Genomic DNA, 18,849 nt, shown 5'->3' with positions numbered 1-18,849 from the left:
GAAAAATATGGGAATCTTATTTTCAAGGTTTGCAACAATACATATATATATATATATATATATATATATATATATATATATATATTTTGCTTAAATCTATGGTCAGAACTGTCAAACGGCAAATAACAATCTTGGATGTCCTGTCAAAAAAGTGAACCGCGATGACAATCGTATCGAATATACGACAGTTTGTTTTAACTTTTAAAAATTGAATTTGCTAGTTATAAATCATCACAATGGCGCACTCCGACGAGCGCGACGACCATTGCTATTCTGCCACTTCGGCGAGTTTTGGAATTGCTTTATCTAAAATATTGGGTGATTTCAAAAATAAGCATAACGTTTATACGGGATATATTGATGGGGGTATAGATCAGTGTAACATTTTCTTTAAACAGATACGACAACTAGGTTTCCCGTTTGTTATTCGAAATAGCTTGCAAAAGCATGGCTCAGGTACTATAAATTTTATTATGTTTTATTATTTTATTTTGAGATCAGTTAATTTATTTACAACATTTTGAGTGTGTCCAAATGTTGTCAACTATGAATAATTTTTTTTAAATAATATATATTTGAAGAACTAACTATGTGATTTTACATTTTTTAATTAATATGTAACTTCGTTTTAAAATCACTATAAATATTTAATTATAACTTAATTATAATGTCTGTAAGTATTAATCAGTCTTGATAAAGAAGCGGTTAGCTTCGAAACCGGTAGACATTATAATTAAGTTGTAATTAAATATTTATAGTGATTTTAAAACAAAGTAACATTTTAATTATAACTATGAATCTTTTTTTAGCAATGCCGAGGTTATTTTTCTCTTTTCAAAAAGAAAATTTTCATATTCAAGTCGGTGGCGCTCCTTTCTGTATACTCACCCATCTCCAAATGGATTGTATTTCTGGACCCTCAAAAAAATCCAAGCCAAAATCTGATGTCACAGAAAAGGTAAGCCATTACCGATACAGCCACTGTCAAAAGACGAAAAGCCACTTAATTTGGTTACATATTCCGCTGAGAAAAATCTGTGGTGACATGGAAGCAGTGTTGCCATATGCCAAACCAATAAATCTGAATCAAACAGTCTACAAATCTGTATACAATCAATAACCCAAAATCTGTGCAGGTGGCTATTTACCATTGCTTTGAAATTTTGATACAAATAGCACAATCTGTTAAACAGAACTCACAGTATGCATATTCTTCACCACTCACAGTATGCAAGTCTTAAGATAATTATCTTCCAACCAGCACTGATTAAAACGTTGCGTATTACGCGATGTGTATAAAAAATGAACACTCGGTCGCATGAACAATATTGACATGTTTTGGAGAATCCTGCAGTACGCTGCGTAAATTGCGTGATGTTCCGTGACAAGACAAAATAGTACCCTACCCAATAATAAATAACGCACTCCAATATAAAACAAATTCTCATCTACTTATTTTCAAATGTTAATATGCTCGAATCTATACATGTTTTCATTCTTCTGTTTTATCATATACTATGTCCAATTCCAAAAATCTGTTTAAAACCAAAAGTACTAACTAACCATCACGCCGGTTCTCCGCAGGGGTAGGCAGAGAGAATCGAACGCCACACCACTCTGTCTTTGCAAACATTCTTTGCCTCTTCTACATTCATGCATCTCCTCATACATACCCGACGATTATTACGACTCCTGACCTGGCCGCTTTCAAGTATTTGACATGCCTGATTGTGACAAGTTTTCCCCAAAAGTACTACCTAAGAGTAAAATCTGTCATCTGTAACGCCAGCCTAAAATCTGTATCAATACAGATAAATCTGTATACTGTATTTGGCAACACTGCATGGAAGAGGGGCACAAGTTCTGTGGTATATGTTGCAGACTTGTGCCCCTCTTCCGTTTTACCACAGAAATATGCCCTTCTACAGCTTTTGGTAGAGGGAAAGGTAGAGTAAGGTATACAATATAAAAAAGGTCTCTTCCTTTTATGTCCCAAGAACCTTCACCAACATAGCCTCTAGCTCAGGCATGTCAAACTCGCGGCCCGCGAGTATTTTTTTTGCATCCTGCGGATGTCTGCGGTTATATTTTTCATTTATTTTAATTCTTCATTGAAATCATTTTTTTTGTATGGGAACATATAATATTCTTTTACAAAATCATTGAGTTAGATCTACTGTACCTCATGTGACTGTCTTTGATTATAAATTATTCACTTAAAGTAAGATAAAAATGATAATGAGATGTTTGAGTTTTTTGATGCGGCCCGCCAGCGTACCCAAAATACCTTATGCGACCCTTGGTGCCTTTTGAGTTTGACCCCTCTGCTCTAGCTTACACGTAAATAAAAATGTGAGCTTAGTTATTGAATATATGTATGTAAAAGTTACAAAAATATATTGTTATGTATGTTCAATCATGGGCAGAATGGTGAATGTTACACAAATCGCTCACTCCTTTCAACAACGTCATATATCAAAAAACTTACAACAAAAAAGATTTTTCAGGAGATCGTTTTTAAAGTTTAAGAATATAATGAAATGTATTAAAAATAAATATCAAGCCACTTTTAAACTTTTTACTGTGCAACAGATCTTTTTAGGTAAAACCTGAAGGTTTTTTCTCCATTTAAAAAATACATATTTAGCATATTTAAAAAAAAAAATAATTAAACAATACTTTTTCTTCAAAATGCAAAAACAACACTTTCTGCCCTGTAGCGGGTAAATATTAAGTTAAAAATATGCCGCTTTTGTTGGGGTATAGTACATTTTCTGGGCGTTCCGAAAATATGCACAACTGAAAATTGAAATTTTTTTTTATTTGACATTGTTGAAAGGAGTGAGCGAAACGTTTAAAACGATAAATTGAGTCAGCCAATGACCGATGTCTGTGAATGGTTAGACTTTCATATTCCCCGTTCTTATAAATTGCTTTGCTTTTGTAAATTGTACACATATCTTTAATAAATTTTAAAATGTGTTGTTTGTACTTTTTGCATAGGCTATTATTTTTTTTACTTTAACTTTTCTGCAGGGTGGAAACACAACGCATTCATCAAAAACACGAATAAGAAAATGGAAAAAATTGGGTTGTCCAGCAAAATTAATTATTCGCATTATTAGATACTTTCCCGAGTATGCTGTGAATGCTGATGCTAATAATTGCCACGTTCGGAATAAAGTAAGAATTTTTACTATTATCCTATGGACTTAAAATAACAGATCTACTTTTGTCACAAAATATTTCTAGTTATTTGTTAAGATGCTAAAAATTTGTCTTATCAACACATTGTTTCCGGGAAACGCTTAAAAGCGTCTTTTATATACTGTTAGTAGAGAGCAGGAGACGCTTATAAGCGATCTTTTTGCTTACTTTTGGTGGAGTGCGAGAGATGCCAAAAAACATTGTACAGATAGGGATTTAGTTTGCGGGTACTTGTAATTAGTATAGGATTCGAATTAGTTTACTATTAGGGTCAGGATTAATGAAAAAACTGCCCGACAACAAGGTGTTATTATATAGAAAAAAATCAATGGAATTGAAAATTTTGTGATGTGGACTGCCAGCTGCCACACCATCACTTTAGAGGTCTTCCAGGTGGTCTTCTACTGTCTGGGTTCTCTTGAAGAGCAATTCGGGCCAGTCTATTTTCTTGCATTCTTTGGCATGGGCATTCCTGAATCATCTTTGCTGTCTTCCCCATCTGACTATATCCTCCATACTATACATTTTTCATATTTCCGTGTTCCTTGTAAAAAAGTAAACATGACTAACCACAAAGTAAATACCGTAGAACGGGGCTACTTGAATCGTCTTTGCTGTTTTCCCCATCTGACTATATCCTCCGTACTACACATTTTTCAAATTTCCATGTTCCATGTAAAAAAGTAAACACGACTAACCACAAAGTAAATACCGTAGAACGGGGCTACTTGAACTTTGATGTGTTACTTGAGCCCAGTAAAAAAAAAACATTTAGATCTGTATTTGGTCTACAATAATGAACGTATCGACATGATTCATTGTTTCCCTGACAGGTGACACTTATTGTCATGATACATTCATTATTGTAGACCAAATACAGATTTAAATATCTTTTTTGTACTGGGCTCAAGTAACACATCAAAGCCCCGTTCTACGGTACTATAAATGTTAATAATATTGTAATGTTTTTTTTTTTCAGATCATGAATCAGTTAAAAAATGCCTACACTAATCCTGACATGACTATCATGTACAGAGACAGAGTTTATTTAGTCGTTTCTAAAGAAAACGTCCATTTGCACCTACCTTCCATGTCTAAACCTAAACAAAAGAAGACTAAGAAAACCACTAACAACAATTCACTGATTGAACTGTTCAACAAAATAAAGAATGGCCAATCGAGGCTGAGAGAATTGGCGGGAAACATCACGGAAACTTCCCACAAAGTCTGGAATGAACAGGTTTTGAATTCGGTCAACGAAGAACTGGAAAAATTGTTAGCAAATCTTAAGAATGCTGTTACAGCATCTGAATTGGAGAATTGTGACAGAATGGGTGATAGTGACAATCCTCCTGTGAATACAGGGATATCCAAGCCACATTCTAACGGAGCCGACTTGATACAAGCCGCTTTAAATAAAGCCGACTTGTTTCCCGCGGACTCAGATTTATTGAATCAGATTGACCTCCCAGCTACTACTGATTTTGTTGAACCACCATTTGAAGCTCAAGGTTCTGCTCCTACCATCAGGCATAATCAAAGGTATATAATTAGTATTTAAAGTATTATTTAATGAAATAAAATAACTCTATTTTTTAATCCACTCACTTTTATTATTATAAACCAACTAGTTTCGGCAACAACCTGTTGCCCTCTTCAGGGTTTGTTTTATAACTAAGAAGAGGGCAACAGGTTGTTGCCGAAACTGGTTGGTTTATAATAATAAAAGTGAGTGTATAAAAAAATACAGTTATTTTGTTTTTCCAAATAATATACGTATCGCTCACTCCTTTCAAAAACGTCATAAATCAAAAAACTTGATTTTTCAGGAGAATGTTTTTATAGTTTAAAAATATAATACAATGTATCAAAAATAAATATCAAGCCACTTATTGGACTTTTTAATGTGCAACAGATAATTTTAGGTAAAACCTGAAGGTTATTTCTCAATTTGAAAAATATTTAGTATATTTAGAAAAATAATTAAATAATACCTTTTCTTCAAAATGAAAAAACAACCTTTTCTGCCCTGTAGCGAGTAAATATTAAGTTAAAAATATGCCGCTTTTGCTGGGATATAGTACATTATCTGGGCATTCCGAAAACATGCACAACTGAAAATTGACGATTTTTGATTTATGACGTTCTTGAAAGGAGTGAGCGATATAACATGCAATGATCCACAAAGTTAGTGCTTTAAATATTCAAAATATTATATTTAAAGCACTACCATTGCGATATCCCATTTCGAAATTACATTTACTTCCTTTTTTGATGTTTTAGAAAATACGGAAAGCGTCAGAAAGTTCACCACGCCTCTCAAGTGTCGAAAGTGCTCAAGACAAATGAAGGACAATCTCAAGAAGTGCCAATGTATGATGTATCTTATTTGAAATTACCAATCCACTTTAAGAATGTTGAATTGATACAACAGGGACTGCATTCTGAAGCAACTGATGCGCCTGTCATACATCAAAATACCGTTATCAATCAATGTAGAGGTCTCAAAGAAAATACCAATGAAAAGTCAATTAGTAACGGTAATGATGATAGAACTTATATTGATCAAAATGACAGAAGAAAACTGTTTATTAATAACAGGTAGGTTTCAAAAATATGTTACTGACTGCACGTACTTTAATAAAAATAATAAAATTAGAGTCCGCCTCTGTAGTGTAATAGTCAGCACGCTAGGCTACCATGCTGGAGGTCCCGGGTTCGATTCCCAAGAGGGTCAAAATAAATATTAGTGATTATTCAGTCTAATATTGATTTAATATGACCCTGGACTGGTACCCGAAGCGTAAGGCTGATCACCTTTCCTTCGTGTATTTAACGATCAAGATAACAGTGCTTCTATATGATGCAGTGCCCTATGCACCATTGGGTGCGGATAAGGGTTAGAAGAAGAAGAAGAATAATAATTGTAATAAATTTGCACAATTTATATGGTGCCATTTTTGTGAAATACTACCTCAAGAATGCTTTACTGTAATTGAATTGGGGAATAGGAGATAGTGGAAATGATTTAGCAAACAAATGCGTTTTTAGTTTTTTTTCTAAAGATCATCTCACTCTCGCTATTTCTGACTACTGGTGAAAGAGCATTCCACGCCATCTATCCTGCAACAGCAAAGCCACGCTTGTCATATTTAGTGTGTTTATTGTGAGCTGGTAAGATCGCTTTACCCATAGTGGTATAGCCGATCGAAGCGTGAGAATCTATCAACCAATTCATCTAGAATGCACACCTCTTTTAGATACTCTGGAGCCATATTATGTATTGATTTATACATGAGTAGACAGAGTTACACTCAACCTTTTCATGAAAGCGTAATCAGTGCAGTTAATGAAGTAGCGGGGTGATGTCACTGAATTTAGCTATGCTGAAAATTAGTCTCGCTGCAGTGTTTAACACTGATTGCAGTCGAGTCATTTTATTGTTTGGTAGACCCGTGCATATACCGTTACAACAATCGACTCTAGATACTACACACTCATTTATCAATTGACGGGCAGCATCAACTGACAGATTCTTACGAATACTGTTGATTTGCCTGTCGCAAGCTGGGTATTTTTATTATCAAATATAATATTTCTACAAATATAACTGAGGTCTTTCATTCTTCGGGTCATGCTTGATTTTTAGATAGAGGTGAGGAAGGTTTAAAGATTATATTTATTTATTTATTGAACGGTTAATGCCTTTGACATAATACATACATACAATATCTAATATAAAAATACACTAATAGAGAAACAAAAAGCCTTAAATATAAAATAATAATAAAATAACAAATAGTAAACACTGGTAAATACACATCTCCTTCACACACTATCAGCGAGCAGCGAGAGAGAGTGAAATACGTTTAAATTTATCCATTATAACATGGAGAAGAAATGCTGAGGAAGTACAGACTTCAAGGTGGATAACAATATATTAAATAAATCTATACTTTCAAAAGCATTGGCTAACATGTGAAGCCGCGGAATCGGAGAGAACATGGCATAGTTTGCATTATGTAAAAATACTGCAAATACAGATTTTTGCCTAGAACCTCTTCGACGCACGCTAAGCTTTATTTGATTTAGGAGATCAGGGCATGAATGGTTTTATAATGGTGTCGTTTTCTCTTTTTATTTTAGTGACAACGAGTGTGTCTCATACACGGATATGCCTATTATCTTCAAAGAAGAGCCATCCCAATTATACTATCCACAGTCTACGCAAGAGTATCAAGAATATTCTGTTGTCGTGGAGTGGTCCAATGAAATGGGTTAACTAGCCGTGTTGCATTCAACTAAACATGTTGCATGTTATATTGAGAATATGAATATGACACGGTAACCCTCCATTACTCCGAGATCAACATCTTACTTGTGAGGGACGAGCGCTCGTTCGAGTCGACACCTTCAGATACCTTGGAACACTCATGGTGGAGGATGGTAGTGTCCAGAAGGAACTGAATGTACGGCTCGGAATGGCAGGAGCTATATTCAATAAAATGCGCAATGTCTGGGACTCACTGCTTTACTCGACAAAAACCAAGTGTCGTCTCTTTAACGCCTGCATCCTAACAGTGTTGCTGTACGGATGTGAGTCGTGGCACCTCACCAAAGCTCAAAGCAAGAAACTAGCAAGTTTTGAAAATAGATGCCTGAGGCGAATACTGGGTATAAAGTGGTATGACTTCGTCAGGAATGACGATGTGAGGAGAAGAACTCAACAGCCCCTCATACTGGAAGTCCTGAAGAGAAGAAGGTGGACATGGTTGGGACATGTCCTTAGAATGCCACCTGAGGGCATCAACCCCTCATGTCTCTTCTTCCAACCCCGAGGATTCCGGCGCCCCGGAAGGCCGCTGACGACCATTCACCGACTATACTCAGCGGAACTTCGAGACGCCGGACTGAGCTGGGAGGAAGCCAAGGAGATGGCGCGTGACAGAGTGACTTGGAGACGACTCGTGTTGGCCATATGCTCCACCTAGGGAGCGAACATGGAAAAGAAGAAGACTCCAAGAATTATGTCTCAAAAATCAGGGAGCTTCAGGAACAAGTCACAAAACACAAAACCAAATCTGGTGAATTTTGCTACCATACTGGAGGTTCCAGGTTTGATTTCTAAGGGGGTTGAAAATAAATAATAAATAGTGTTTTTTTTTCTTCGATTTAATACTTATTTGATATCTACTTGGGACTGGTACATGAAGCGCAAGAGTGATCATCTTACCTTCATGTAATTAACAATCAATATAACACTGCATCAATATAATGCAGTGCCCTATTCACCATTTGGCATTGAAAAGGGTTAAAGAAGAAGACTTATTGAAAATAGTGTATTATAACTGTTTTTATTTTTTTATTATGTAAATACATGTGAATAAAGTTATGTTGATGTTGTTTATAAGGATAAATTATTTAAAAAAAACCTAATGTATTGAAATACAATTTGCTCTTCCTTTCAAAAACGTCATGTATCAGAACACTTGATTTTTCAGGAGGTTGTTTTTAAAGTTTAAAAATATAGAAAAATGTATCAAAAATAAATATTAACCAACTCATTGAACTTTTTACTGTGCAACAGATCTTTTTAGGTAAAACCTGAATGTTTTTTCTCCATTTGAAAAATATTTAGTATATTTAAAAAAATAATTAAACAATACCTTTTCCTCAAAATGCAAAAACAACACTTTCTGCCCTGTAGCGGGTAAATATTAAGTTAAAAGTGTGCCGCTTTTGCTGGGATATAGTACATTATCTAGGCATTTTGAAAACGTGCACAACTGAAAATTGAAGAATTTTTGATGTATGACATTGTTGAAAGGAGTGAGCGAATTGTGGAAAAAGCGTAAAATATCTAAAATAATGTTGGTGCTATCATATTAAATTAATTTGATTCAGACTTCTGACAGAAATGACCATAATCTATATAAATAAAAATGTTGAAGTAGATGCATTAATATGGGAGAGGCAAAAAGGTTTATTAAAACAGAGCCATTTTTCTTCAAAATAAACATGGTTTCAAAAAGAAAAGAATCCTTGAAAGGCAAGGTGTTAAATTAAAAAAAAATCTAATTGTGGTAGAGTGGGTTTAAACCCAGAAACTCTGACTCAAGAGTCCTCGACACTAACCACGGGACCAAAACCTGACACATACTTGTATATTCTAAAACACAAAAATCCAATATATATTCTAAAAAAAAACAGCTTAATGAATTATATTATTGCAAGTAAGGTCTTAATGGGTACAACAAACAGTCTAATTAGTTAGCATCCACTGCATGGTATAAAGACCCAGGACTGGCTAGGAAGCAATACTATCAGTCTGAATAAATGAGTCGTAAAATAGGTACTTTACAATTTATTTATTCACGGGTAGGTACCTGACCACATGGGGTTCACTGTGTGATATATAGACCCAGGATTAGCTAGCGATATAATCAGTCTGTGAATAAATGACTTGTAAAGTTTCATTAATTGATTCGGCAGTTACTTTGTGGTAAAATCTATCCATTTTTAATTGATGTTTTACTTAGTAAATACCACTATTTTTAAAAATCTACTGTGGCACGTATTTTGATGCATTCCGCATTGATACGGTGTTTGAAAATGATGCGGAATGCATCAAAATACGTGTCACAGTAGATTTTTAGAAATAGTGGTATTTACTAAGTAAAACATTCATTAAAAATAGTTAGAATTATTCTATATCCCTTTAGCATAGTCCTGGCAGAAGGCAAACATCTTGGCTGCGCAATATAAGGCATTGGACTGGGTTGAGACATATGGGGGAGCTGTTCCAGGTTGAGCAAGACAGAAGCCTTCGCCAGAGTGATTGCCAACGTCGGAGGAACCTGATACAGCACAGGAAGAAGAAGATCTTTTATCCTACAGGTGGCAGTTTTGATACAAGACCAGAGTCATCCGTAAACATAAGTCCTTGGAACGTCCCGAAGACCATGGCTGGCTTGTTGCCCGGAAGGCCTGCCGGAACTCCAGGTCCTGCCGGAGAGGCAGCCCGGGGAGCCTGACGAGAAGCCGATGAATCCTGACTATCGGCCGCATCAGCAGTCTCATCCGATGTCTCCGTGACTGTTCCACCATCCACCTCTCTTTTATTTATTACAGCATGTTTATTTTGATTTTCCGACGATCTTGGTTTTCTTTGTACGGTGTTTGTGAAATGTTTTTCAGTGCTTGATGCGGGAAGTGCCATGGTTTCTGAAAACAACAGTTTTTTTTATTATTTGTAATTTTGAAATTCTTGGCTTATTGGATTAAGGCCAAGTATTCGTCTTTATTTTCTCTAAATCCTGGTAACATTTAATGTGTAAATGTTTAAATAAACATGTAAATGTTTTTTTCTTAAAACATTGTTTTTGCATTGAAAAAATAACTTTTTCTTCGAGATAATTAAATGGTTTTGAAAAGAAAATAGTTATTGAAAGGTAGAGTTTTAAAAAAATATAAAAAATATTTTTCCATATACATTCTAAAAAACAAATAAATATCCAATATACCTACATTAAAAAAAAAGAGTATGTATTCTCCCTGTGCCTATATATAGTTTGGAAACAGTTACCTTGACTGCAGGGATCATACGTAAATTGAGATGTGGTCTATGGAGAGACAAATCCTAGGTTATCCTAGTCTAAGAAATAAAATTAGAAACGAAGAAATCAGATGCTGGACAAATTTGTTGGTGTAAAAAACCATAATGCCAAACTAAAATGGCAATGGGCGTGTCATATGCGAGATAAGGAACTGACAAACAAGCATCCAGAGTTCTGCAGTGGAGACCGTGGAACATGAAGAGATGGGCCTATGAAACTGGTCCCTATCACGGGTAATAAATGAGTTGAAAAAGCCCAAACTGGAAGAATTTGGAAAACATTAGAAGAAGCCTACATCCAGCAGTGAAGAGACGTCACAAAAAAGTGCCAAGAGTGTTAGAAATGAAGACTCTAAGAAGCATATCTAGCAAGAGTCTACGAGACAGAATAATTAACAACAAGATAAGGGAAATATGCGAGATCGAAGTGTCGTTAGGTGGGGAAGGCAACGAAGGAGACAATTGTATGTGCATGTGAGGACAATGGAACCATCCAGACTCCCCCACGTTGTACTGTACTTGGCCCCAAGGTAGATTATTCTCGGACAGACGTTCAAAGAGATGGATCGACAGCTGGGAATCGACATCGCAGGAGGGTAATCCCTGTTAAAAACAGACCACAAGACCTACACCAAGCAGAAAAAGAAGAAGAAATGTTATTGTTGATCATACCTAAGTATTTTATTACTAAAGTATTTTAATAATTTTCAAGATTCTCATCTTCCGATTCGTCATACGCGTTTTCTTCAATGCCATTTTCCCGCGTCTTCTCTGTGGTCGGATTGTGTAAGTATCTCATAGAGTTTTCAGAAATCTCTCGGTTCGTTTGTTGAATTTCAACGTTCGGTTCCTTGTTTTTATCATACGTTACATTGCTTTCGTGATAGTCTGTTTTCATTCTGATATTGTGGAATGATATAACTTTGTCTTTGAAAAATTTTGTGAGGTCTTTGGAGTCTGTCTTTGGATCCCGCTGAATACTTTTATACTGTGGGTGTGCCTCAATTTCCAAATACCCGAGCACAATGAAATATAAAACTAGGACTACTTGAATGGTATGAATTAAATAGTGAGACATTTTTCTAGGTACTCACTGAGGATGTTGTTATCTACTGAGCGGTTGGATTCTAGGTAAGGCTTTTATAAATGAGTTAATTAGTATAACCTGAATGGAATTCGGAATTTAATAGAAGATAAAACAGGGTGTACATATTTTTAAATATGCTGATAATTTATTATTTATTATTGTTTTAATAATGCCTTCCTTTAAAATTGCGTGACTTATGGTTAAATAGTTTATTTGTACTCTTTTATTAATTTATTTGTATTTTTATAGTATTTTTTTATTATTTTTTTGTCCGCCTCCGTAGTGTAATGGTCAGCACGCTCGGCTACCGTTCTGGAGGGCCCAGGTTCGATTCCCAAGGGGGGTAAAATAAATATAAGTGATTTTTTCACTGTCATATTTATTCAATATTACCCTGGACTGGTACCTGAAGCGGAGGGCTGATCACCTTTCCTTCATGTGTAAACGATCAAGATAACACTGCGTTTATATGACGCAGTGCCCTATGCACCATTGGGGTGCGGATAAGGGTTTTATTTTTTTATTTTTTTACTTTTATTTATTATTATTTCTGAATTAATAAGCTAAATATATGTCCAACTTTCTATATTATAGTGATTAGAACGTTTGTCTACCATGCTGAAGACCCAGGTTCGATTTTTGGGTAGGTCAAAATAAATACAAGATTTTTTTTCACTTAAATGCTTATTTAATTTAATTTACCTTGCATTGGTATCTGATACACAGGACTGATCATCCTGTCTTTATATGAATAATGATGAAGTTAACACTGCGTTAATCTGATGCAGTCCCCTATGCACCATTGAGTGCGAAAAAGGGTCAGAAGGATAGTGTTTTTATTACATCTTTTTACCCTCTTCATAACAATAAAATATATCAAAATATCTACTTCCAAAAAAATTTGAGTAGTGTGGTTGTCAATCATGGGTAGAATTGGTGAATGTTGCACGTGTATAAAGCGATCACTTAACCACCCTGTGACAGGTAGTAAGCCCTGTAAATACCCAGACTTTTACATTCTTTTCATCTTTATTGCAGCTTATTTAAAAAAAAAATACTCTGAAAATGAACAAATGAACCTATTTTAAAACATGTGTTTATTGGCTATCTCTTCAAAACCTAATTAGTCATTGATAAAGTTCACGCACATATTTGTGTGATATTAACTTCATTAGTTATTAATTTAGTCACTAACTGTTTTTCAAACCCCTTCTTTGATAACAAAACCTGATTAGTGAATAATTAAAATGCATATTTCTTACCATACATGAGTGCCAACATCACAAACTGTAACAGTGTTTGATGGCGATACAGAAGCATGTTGATAGAATTACTGGAATCAATTAGATAAATTAGTATTCCTGACTCGTTCCACTGCGAATGTTCCTGCTTTGTAAGGATAGTGATCCGGCATTGGCTTTTTATATGTGCGTTTTATTTTTATTAGCATACGGGAAGTGTTTATTAAATGGCTGATACAAAACAGAGGTGAAATCTCATATATATAATTATATAAAAAAATTGTCATCTGCGTTTTATTAAAAAGAAACCAACTATTTAAAAAAATAAAGAAGAGAGAGTGACCAACTACCAAAACGTAAAATGCTCAGGAGGGCCATTTAAGTCACTTTTGCTTGGCAAGAAAATAAACACCAATGCAGTTAGTCATTTTTAACAAGTCAATATATTATACTTACAAGTTTAAAATCCTTTGGGATTTTTTCAGGGCAATATTAAGCTAGTAAGATATCAAATAGTCAATGATTACGTTTTTGTAAAACAATGCACTTGGTCAGTTTCTCCTGTATGACTACGACATAGTTAACGCTTAAAAGCGTCTTTTACATACTGTTGGTAGAGAGCGGGAGACACTTATAAGCGTTCTGTTTGCTTACTTTTGTTAGAGCGCGACATGTCTTAAAACGTTGTACAGATTGGAATTAGGGTTTGCAATTACTTGTGATTAGTATACTGAGGGTCGGGAGGCAGATTGGCAGAGTATAATTAGGGTGGGGGTTGATGATCAAAACCGCCCGACAATAATGTGTTCAGTTATAATTAAACCTAATCAAATAAAAATACACCTTGTAAACGTATAGAGAACCCTGAGACGCAACGCGATCAAACGAATGTGTGGAAAAATTATATATGGTAGATGTTTGAATGGTGAAATAAGTAAATAATGCAATGCTGAGGTAAACATTATTGATAAAAATAAGAAAGGTGTGTTGAGATGGCTTGGACATGTGGAACGAATCAGTGAGGAAAGAATGGTAAAACAAATTGATGAGGGAAATAATAGGGGGTTGAATTAATTCTCGCCGTTTTTTGTAGTATTTTGAATTGAAAATATTTTTTTTATTTAAATTTCGAATTTATTCAAAGTATTGCCCTTCTTCCTCGACTACTTTGGCCCATCTTTCAGGAAGAAGTCGTATTCCCCTATAAACGAAAACCTTGTCTTTTGAGGCAATCTAATTTTCAACCCATAACTCGACTTCTCGATAACTTTTGAAAATTTCTCCCGATAATCCATGCTGCATGGACCGAAACAGATAATAATCGGATGGTGCGACGTCAGGGGAGTAGGGCGGGTGTGACACAACCTCCCAGCCGAAGGAGTTTATCTGTTCTTTTACCACTTTGGCAACATACGGGCGCGCGTTATCGTGCAGAATGAGAATTGACTCATCCCTGGCTGCGTATTCTGGACGTTTTTCTTCAATTGCTGTTTTCAGTTTGATCATTTGCTACTTGTAAACCTCTGCTGTGACTGTTTGGCCTGCTTTGAGAAGCTCGAAAAAAATTACTCCCTGCTGATCCCACCAAATGCAAAGCATCGTTTTTGAGGCGTGAATGTTACGTTTTGCAATGCTGGCTTCAGCAGGGAGTGGCTGACCCGGCTGCCAGATGACGAAGAAGATCCACTTCTCATCGCTGGTGATGACGCGATGCAAAAAACCTTTTCTGTGATGCCGTTGCAAGAGTGAATCACACATGCAAAGTCGACTTTCCATATCTCTCTCCTTCAGAGCATACGGGACCCAGTTTCCCTGCCGATGAACAAGGCCCATAGCCTTAATTTTGAGGCGGCTTGAGGCGGTTGAAAGTGCCACGTGGGTGTTCGAGGTAGCGGGGGACAGGAAAACAAAAAAACGAAAGGAATATATTTAAATCACAGAAAAATATTAAATTTTTATAAACGGCGAGAACTAATTCAACCCCCTAATATATTGGGTCATCCGATAAATATGTGTTTTTTTCTTTGAGAATTTGTATTTTTCAAAATTAAGGTAAATAAAGCTTTTATTTATTCTAAAATGTATTCTCTTTTACTTTTTACAATGCTCTTCCATCTTTCTGGTAGACTTTGATTGCCTCTTTTCTGAGTTCAAGTAGTATGTATGAGGAGATGCCATGATTGTGGAAGAGGCAAAGACTGTTGAAGAAACAAATATAGATTGGTGTGGCATTTCCTCTACCCACCCCTGCGGCGGAGTGGCGTGATGGTTAGTTAGTTTTTTTTTTATAGCTATTTTAAAAATAAAATAAAAATTTAAATTATTTCAATCTTCACCCTTAATTCGGTTCTGTTTTTATAATTTACTTTAACTTGTCATAGTTATCGATATAATACATATTCAATTCAGTTTACTAGATACAGTTTACAAGATGGATAATAAAACACATTGTCACTCGTATTTTTGTTTTATTTAATTACAAAATTGTATATAAAAATTATTTCTTACACATTTTTTATATGTAAAAAAGTACCTTAGGTCATAAATTTGGATCTAATATAAAAACTAAATTAGGTACATAAAATATTTACTCTAATTATTATACAGTAAATTATGCTTAGTTGAGATATATTTGAATTCGGGAAATTTGGTAAAAGAATATGGTTTTCTATGTATATTTTGGTCCGCCTGCGTAGTGTAATGGTCAGCATACTCGGCTACCATTCAGGAGGTTCCAGGTATGATTACCAGGGAGTTAGGGAGTTTAAATAAATATAAATGATTTTTTCACTCTAATATTTATTCAATCTTACATTAAACTGGTACCTGAAGCGGAGGGCTGATCACCTTTCCTTCATGTGTTAACACTGCATTTATATGATGTAGTGCCCTATGCACCATTGGGGTGCGGATGAGTATATTTTATATTGTATATAATATTAACTTGTCGCTTACTGCGCCATTCCTAGAATCGGCCCAAATAAGCAGCTGCCCCAAGTAAGAGGTGGCCCAATTATGCGGAATTTCCTGTATTTTTTCTTTTTTTTTAAGTATGACATTATTTTAAAATTGCTATCTTTTCTCACAATTTAATGCAGCAAAAATATAATCACACTTTTTTCTCTGTTTTTTTCAAAACATATTTAAAAAAATATATATTAAATACTTAACTATTAAACTATTGACCATGACTGGTCATTTCAAATGATTGCGCATTTGAATGAAAAGTGTGTCTGAATTTTTGACTTAATAAATAAATGTAAATTAATAATATTATAAGACAATAATGATAGTTATTATTTCCTAGATATTAATTTATTGTCCTATAAATACACATGAGAATCACAAACTATGCTATAAATAGTAAATGGACTTAATCTAAAATTTTCTTTACATATTACTAACTTTGTTCTTGTTTTACTTAATCGTCTTACTAAAAAAAAACTTACTACAGGTTTTCACTCCAAATTGGATGTTTTACAAACCAAATTTGATGCCTTAAAAATCATATTAGACATTTGACCAATCAAATTCGTTACAATGATTAAAGAAAACACTTCGTTTTTTACCACTTGAGTTTTATTATAGACTACATGTTTCAGAAGTTAAACTTCCATCATTCAGGTCTGTATAATAACTAAAATATAAAATTGTTCTATAAATAAGGAGAGGGGAAAGTAAGGGGAAGGGGTTAGTCAAGGAACGGAGTTTGAAAACAAAGGAAAAATGGAAAGCAATGGCGAAGAATTTTGAAACAATATATTATTTAATAAATTATTATTAGAATTTAGGTTTTTTTGTATTTCTAAATTTTCAAGATAATTCATAATTTGGCCTTTATATGGAACATAGCGGTCTTGTTAGTAATTATTTTTCGGAATTTGCAAATCATATAATAGATACTAATCACTCATTTCACTCTCATAAATTTAAATTATTACACCTTGTTCCATATAAAGGCCAAATTATGAATTATCTTGAAAATTTAGAAATACAAAAAAACCTAAATTCTAATAATAATTTATTAAATAATATATTGTTTCAAAATTCTTCGCCATTGCTTTCCATTTTTCCTTTGTTTTCAAACTCCGTTCCTTGACTAACCCCTTCCCCTTACTTTCCCCTCTCCTTATTTATAGAACAATTTTATATTTTAGTTATTATACAGACCTGAATGATGGAAGTTTAACTTCTGAAACATGTAGTCTATAATAAAACTTAAGTGGTAAAAAACAAAGTGTTTTCTTTAATCATTGTAACATGTCTTACCACAAAGTTAATGCCGAAACAATAAATAAAAAGTCAAATTCGTTATGTTAATTTGACATTATATTGTATTTTATAAAAAAGGTAGGATTTTTGAAAATGTATTCATATTCTTCTTCTTCTAACTCGGTGTGATTACCTGCCCACATCATTTATTCTTAAAGGTGGAGACTGACCGGAGCATTCCGGCGTAACATAACGTCGTAACATCGCTCGCGGCGAGCATCACCGAGCATCCGAAACTATGGATGGAGTGCTCGGCTTGCTGTACTGACTGCCTGAATGGTCAAAATGTGGAGGTCAGTCTCCACTAGTTGGCAAGCCTGCACAGCGTTTTGAACTGAAGTCCAGACAAGATTTTCAATGCTGCTTTGAATCATGAGCACTACTTTCAATATATTTTTAAAATAAAACTTTTTATAAAATACAATAAAACATTCTATTTGTTTTGTAAAATGTCCAATTTTTTTTGTAAGGCTTGCAAATTGTGACAGAAAGAAGTGAAAAACCCTTATCAAATCATCTCATAGGTAACTCTGTAATATTATAATTTAAGATAATAGATAATATTATTATCAATTAATCGAATACATTTGTAACTAACCGAATAAATTGATTTAGATTTCAATACTAACAAGAAGGTTTTTTTCAATAAATGTTTGGAAATGAAAGAATTTGAAAATTGATTGCATAATCTTTCAATTCATTTTTTAATTTGTGGGACTTAAACCCGGGTTCTACCCAACTATATATTTGTGACCAATGGAGGCCCTATGATCAATAGACCGCGACTAAATTCCCGTCAAATCCGGGTAATATTCTAGTAACAGAATTAAGACGATGAACAAATTTGGCTGTGAAATATGCCAACATTTTTAGTGCGTTTATTTTTATGTTAATCTATGTACTAGTATGGGGAAACTTGTTAGATATATTGTGTTGTTATGGTTTACAGTAAGCGATATACATATATATGTATATATATATATATATATATATATATATATATATATATATATATATATATATATATATATATATATATATATATATATATATATATATATATATATATATATATATACATATATATATATTTCTACCTATACAATGTTATGCACAGTCGCAGTCAATGATAGAACCCTGTTAAAATTCTGTGACAATTCATGTCTTCCTGGTAACATTTTCATAATTCTTATCACAGGAAAAATTAATGGCGTTTAATAATTCTTTTTTAGAGTGAAACTTCTTAGGCAGCAATTCGATAATTGGATAATGGATAATTGGACGAGAATTGAGAATGAAATTTTAAGAACGCGTCAAATTTATCATGCGTTTTTTGTTAAATGAGAGATGAGAAAGATATAGTTTCACTTCTATAGCGTGTATGGTACTGGATGCAGGTTTTTTTGATTTCCTACGCATTTGTTTAA

General features: G+C 34.1%; 2 protein-coding genes across 2 annotated transcripts; one reads left to right on the top strand and one right to left on the bottom strand.

The window, feature by feature from the left end:
* The first annotated feature begins 139 nt into the window (after nt 1–139).
* LOC148307086 (uncharacterized) lies at nt 140–8,612 on the top strand. The gene is made up of 6 exons (XM_088263952.1): nt 140–456; nt 810–958; nt 3,037–3,183; nt 4,187–4,749; nt 5,491–5,808; nt 7,354–8,612. The coding sequence occupies exons 1-6, from the start codon at nt 237–239 to the stop codon at nt 7,487–7,489; spliced, it is 1,533 nt and encodes a 510-aa protein (XP_088120078.1). The 5' UTR covers nt 140–236; the 3' UTR covers nt 7,490–8,612.
* A 1,322-nt stretch (nt 8,613–9,934) lies between these two features.
* LOC148307085 (uncharacterized) lies at nt 9,935–13,265 on the bottom strand. The gene is made up of 2 exons (XM_088263937.1): nt 13,172–13,265; nt 9,935–10,431 (listed from the first exon to the last, which is right to left on the bottom strand). Exons 1-2 carry the CDS (start codon nt 13,227–13,229, stop codon nt 10,094–10,096), a joined length of 396 nt encoding a protein of 131 aa, XP_088120063.1. The 5' UTR covers nt 13,230–13,265; the 3' UTR covers nt 9,935–10,093.
* Between the last annotated feature and the right edge of the window lie 5,584 nt (nt 13,266–18,849).

This window comes from Brachycentrus maculatus, unplaced genomic scaffold, assembly GCF_059751285.1.
Source record: "Brachycentrus maculatus isolate JH-2025_06_01 unplaced genomic scaffold, ASM5975128v1 h1tg000210l, whole genome shotgun sequence".
In the NCBI taxonomy this organism is placed as follows: domain Eukaryota; kingdom Metazoa; phylum Arthropoda; class Insecta; order Trichoptera; family Brachycentridae; genus Brachycentrus; species Brachycentrus maculatus.
This window is presented reverse-complemented; position numbering and strand designations above follow the sequence as displayed.

What these genes read in the sequence shown, in the direction of transcription:
- LOC148307086 (XM_088263952.1), top strand. Translation starts at nt 237, where the DNA reads ATGGCGCACTCCGACGAGCGCGACGACCATTGCTATTCTGCCACTTCG. An exon ending in CTTGCAAAAGCATGGCTCAG is followed by an intron (nt 457 to 809) that starts GTACTATAAATT and finishes ATCTTTTTTTAG; the next exon opens with CAATGCCGAGGTTATTTTTC. An exon ending in ATTGCCACGTTCGGAATAAA is followed by an intron (nt 3,184 to 4,186) that starts GTAAGAATTTTT and finishes TTTTTTTTTCAG; the next exon opens with ATCATGAATCAGTTAAAAAA.
- LOC148307085 (XM_088263937.1), bottom strand. Translation starts at nt 13,229, where the DNA reads ATGCTTCTGTATCGCCATCAAACACTGTTACAGTTTGTGATGTTGGCA. An exon ending in GATGTTGGCACTCATGTATG is followed by an intron (nt 10,432 to 13,171) that starts GTAAGAAATATG and finishes TGTTGTTTTCAG; the next exon opens with AAACCATGGCACTTCCCGCA.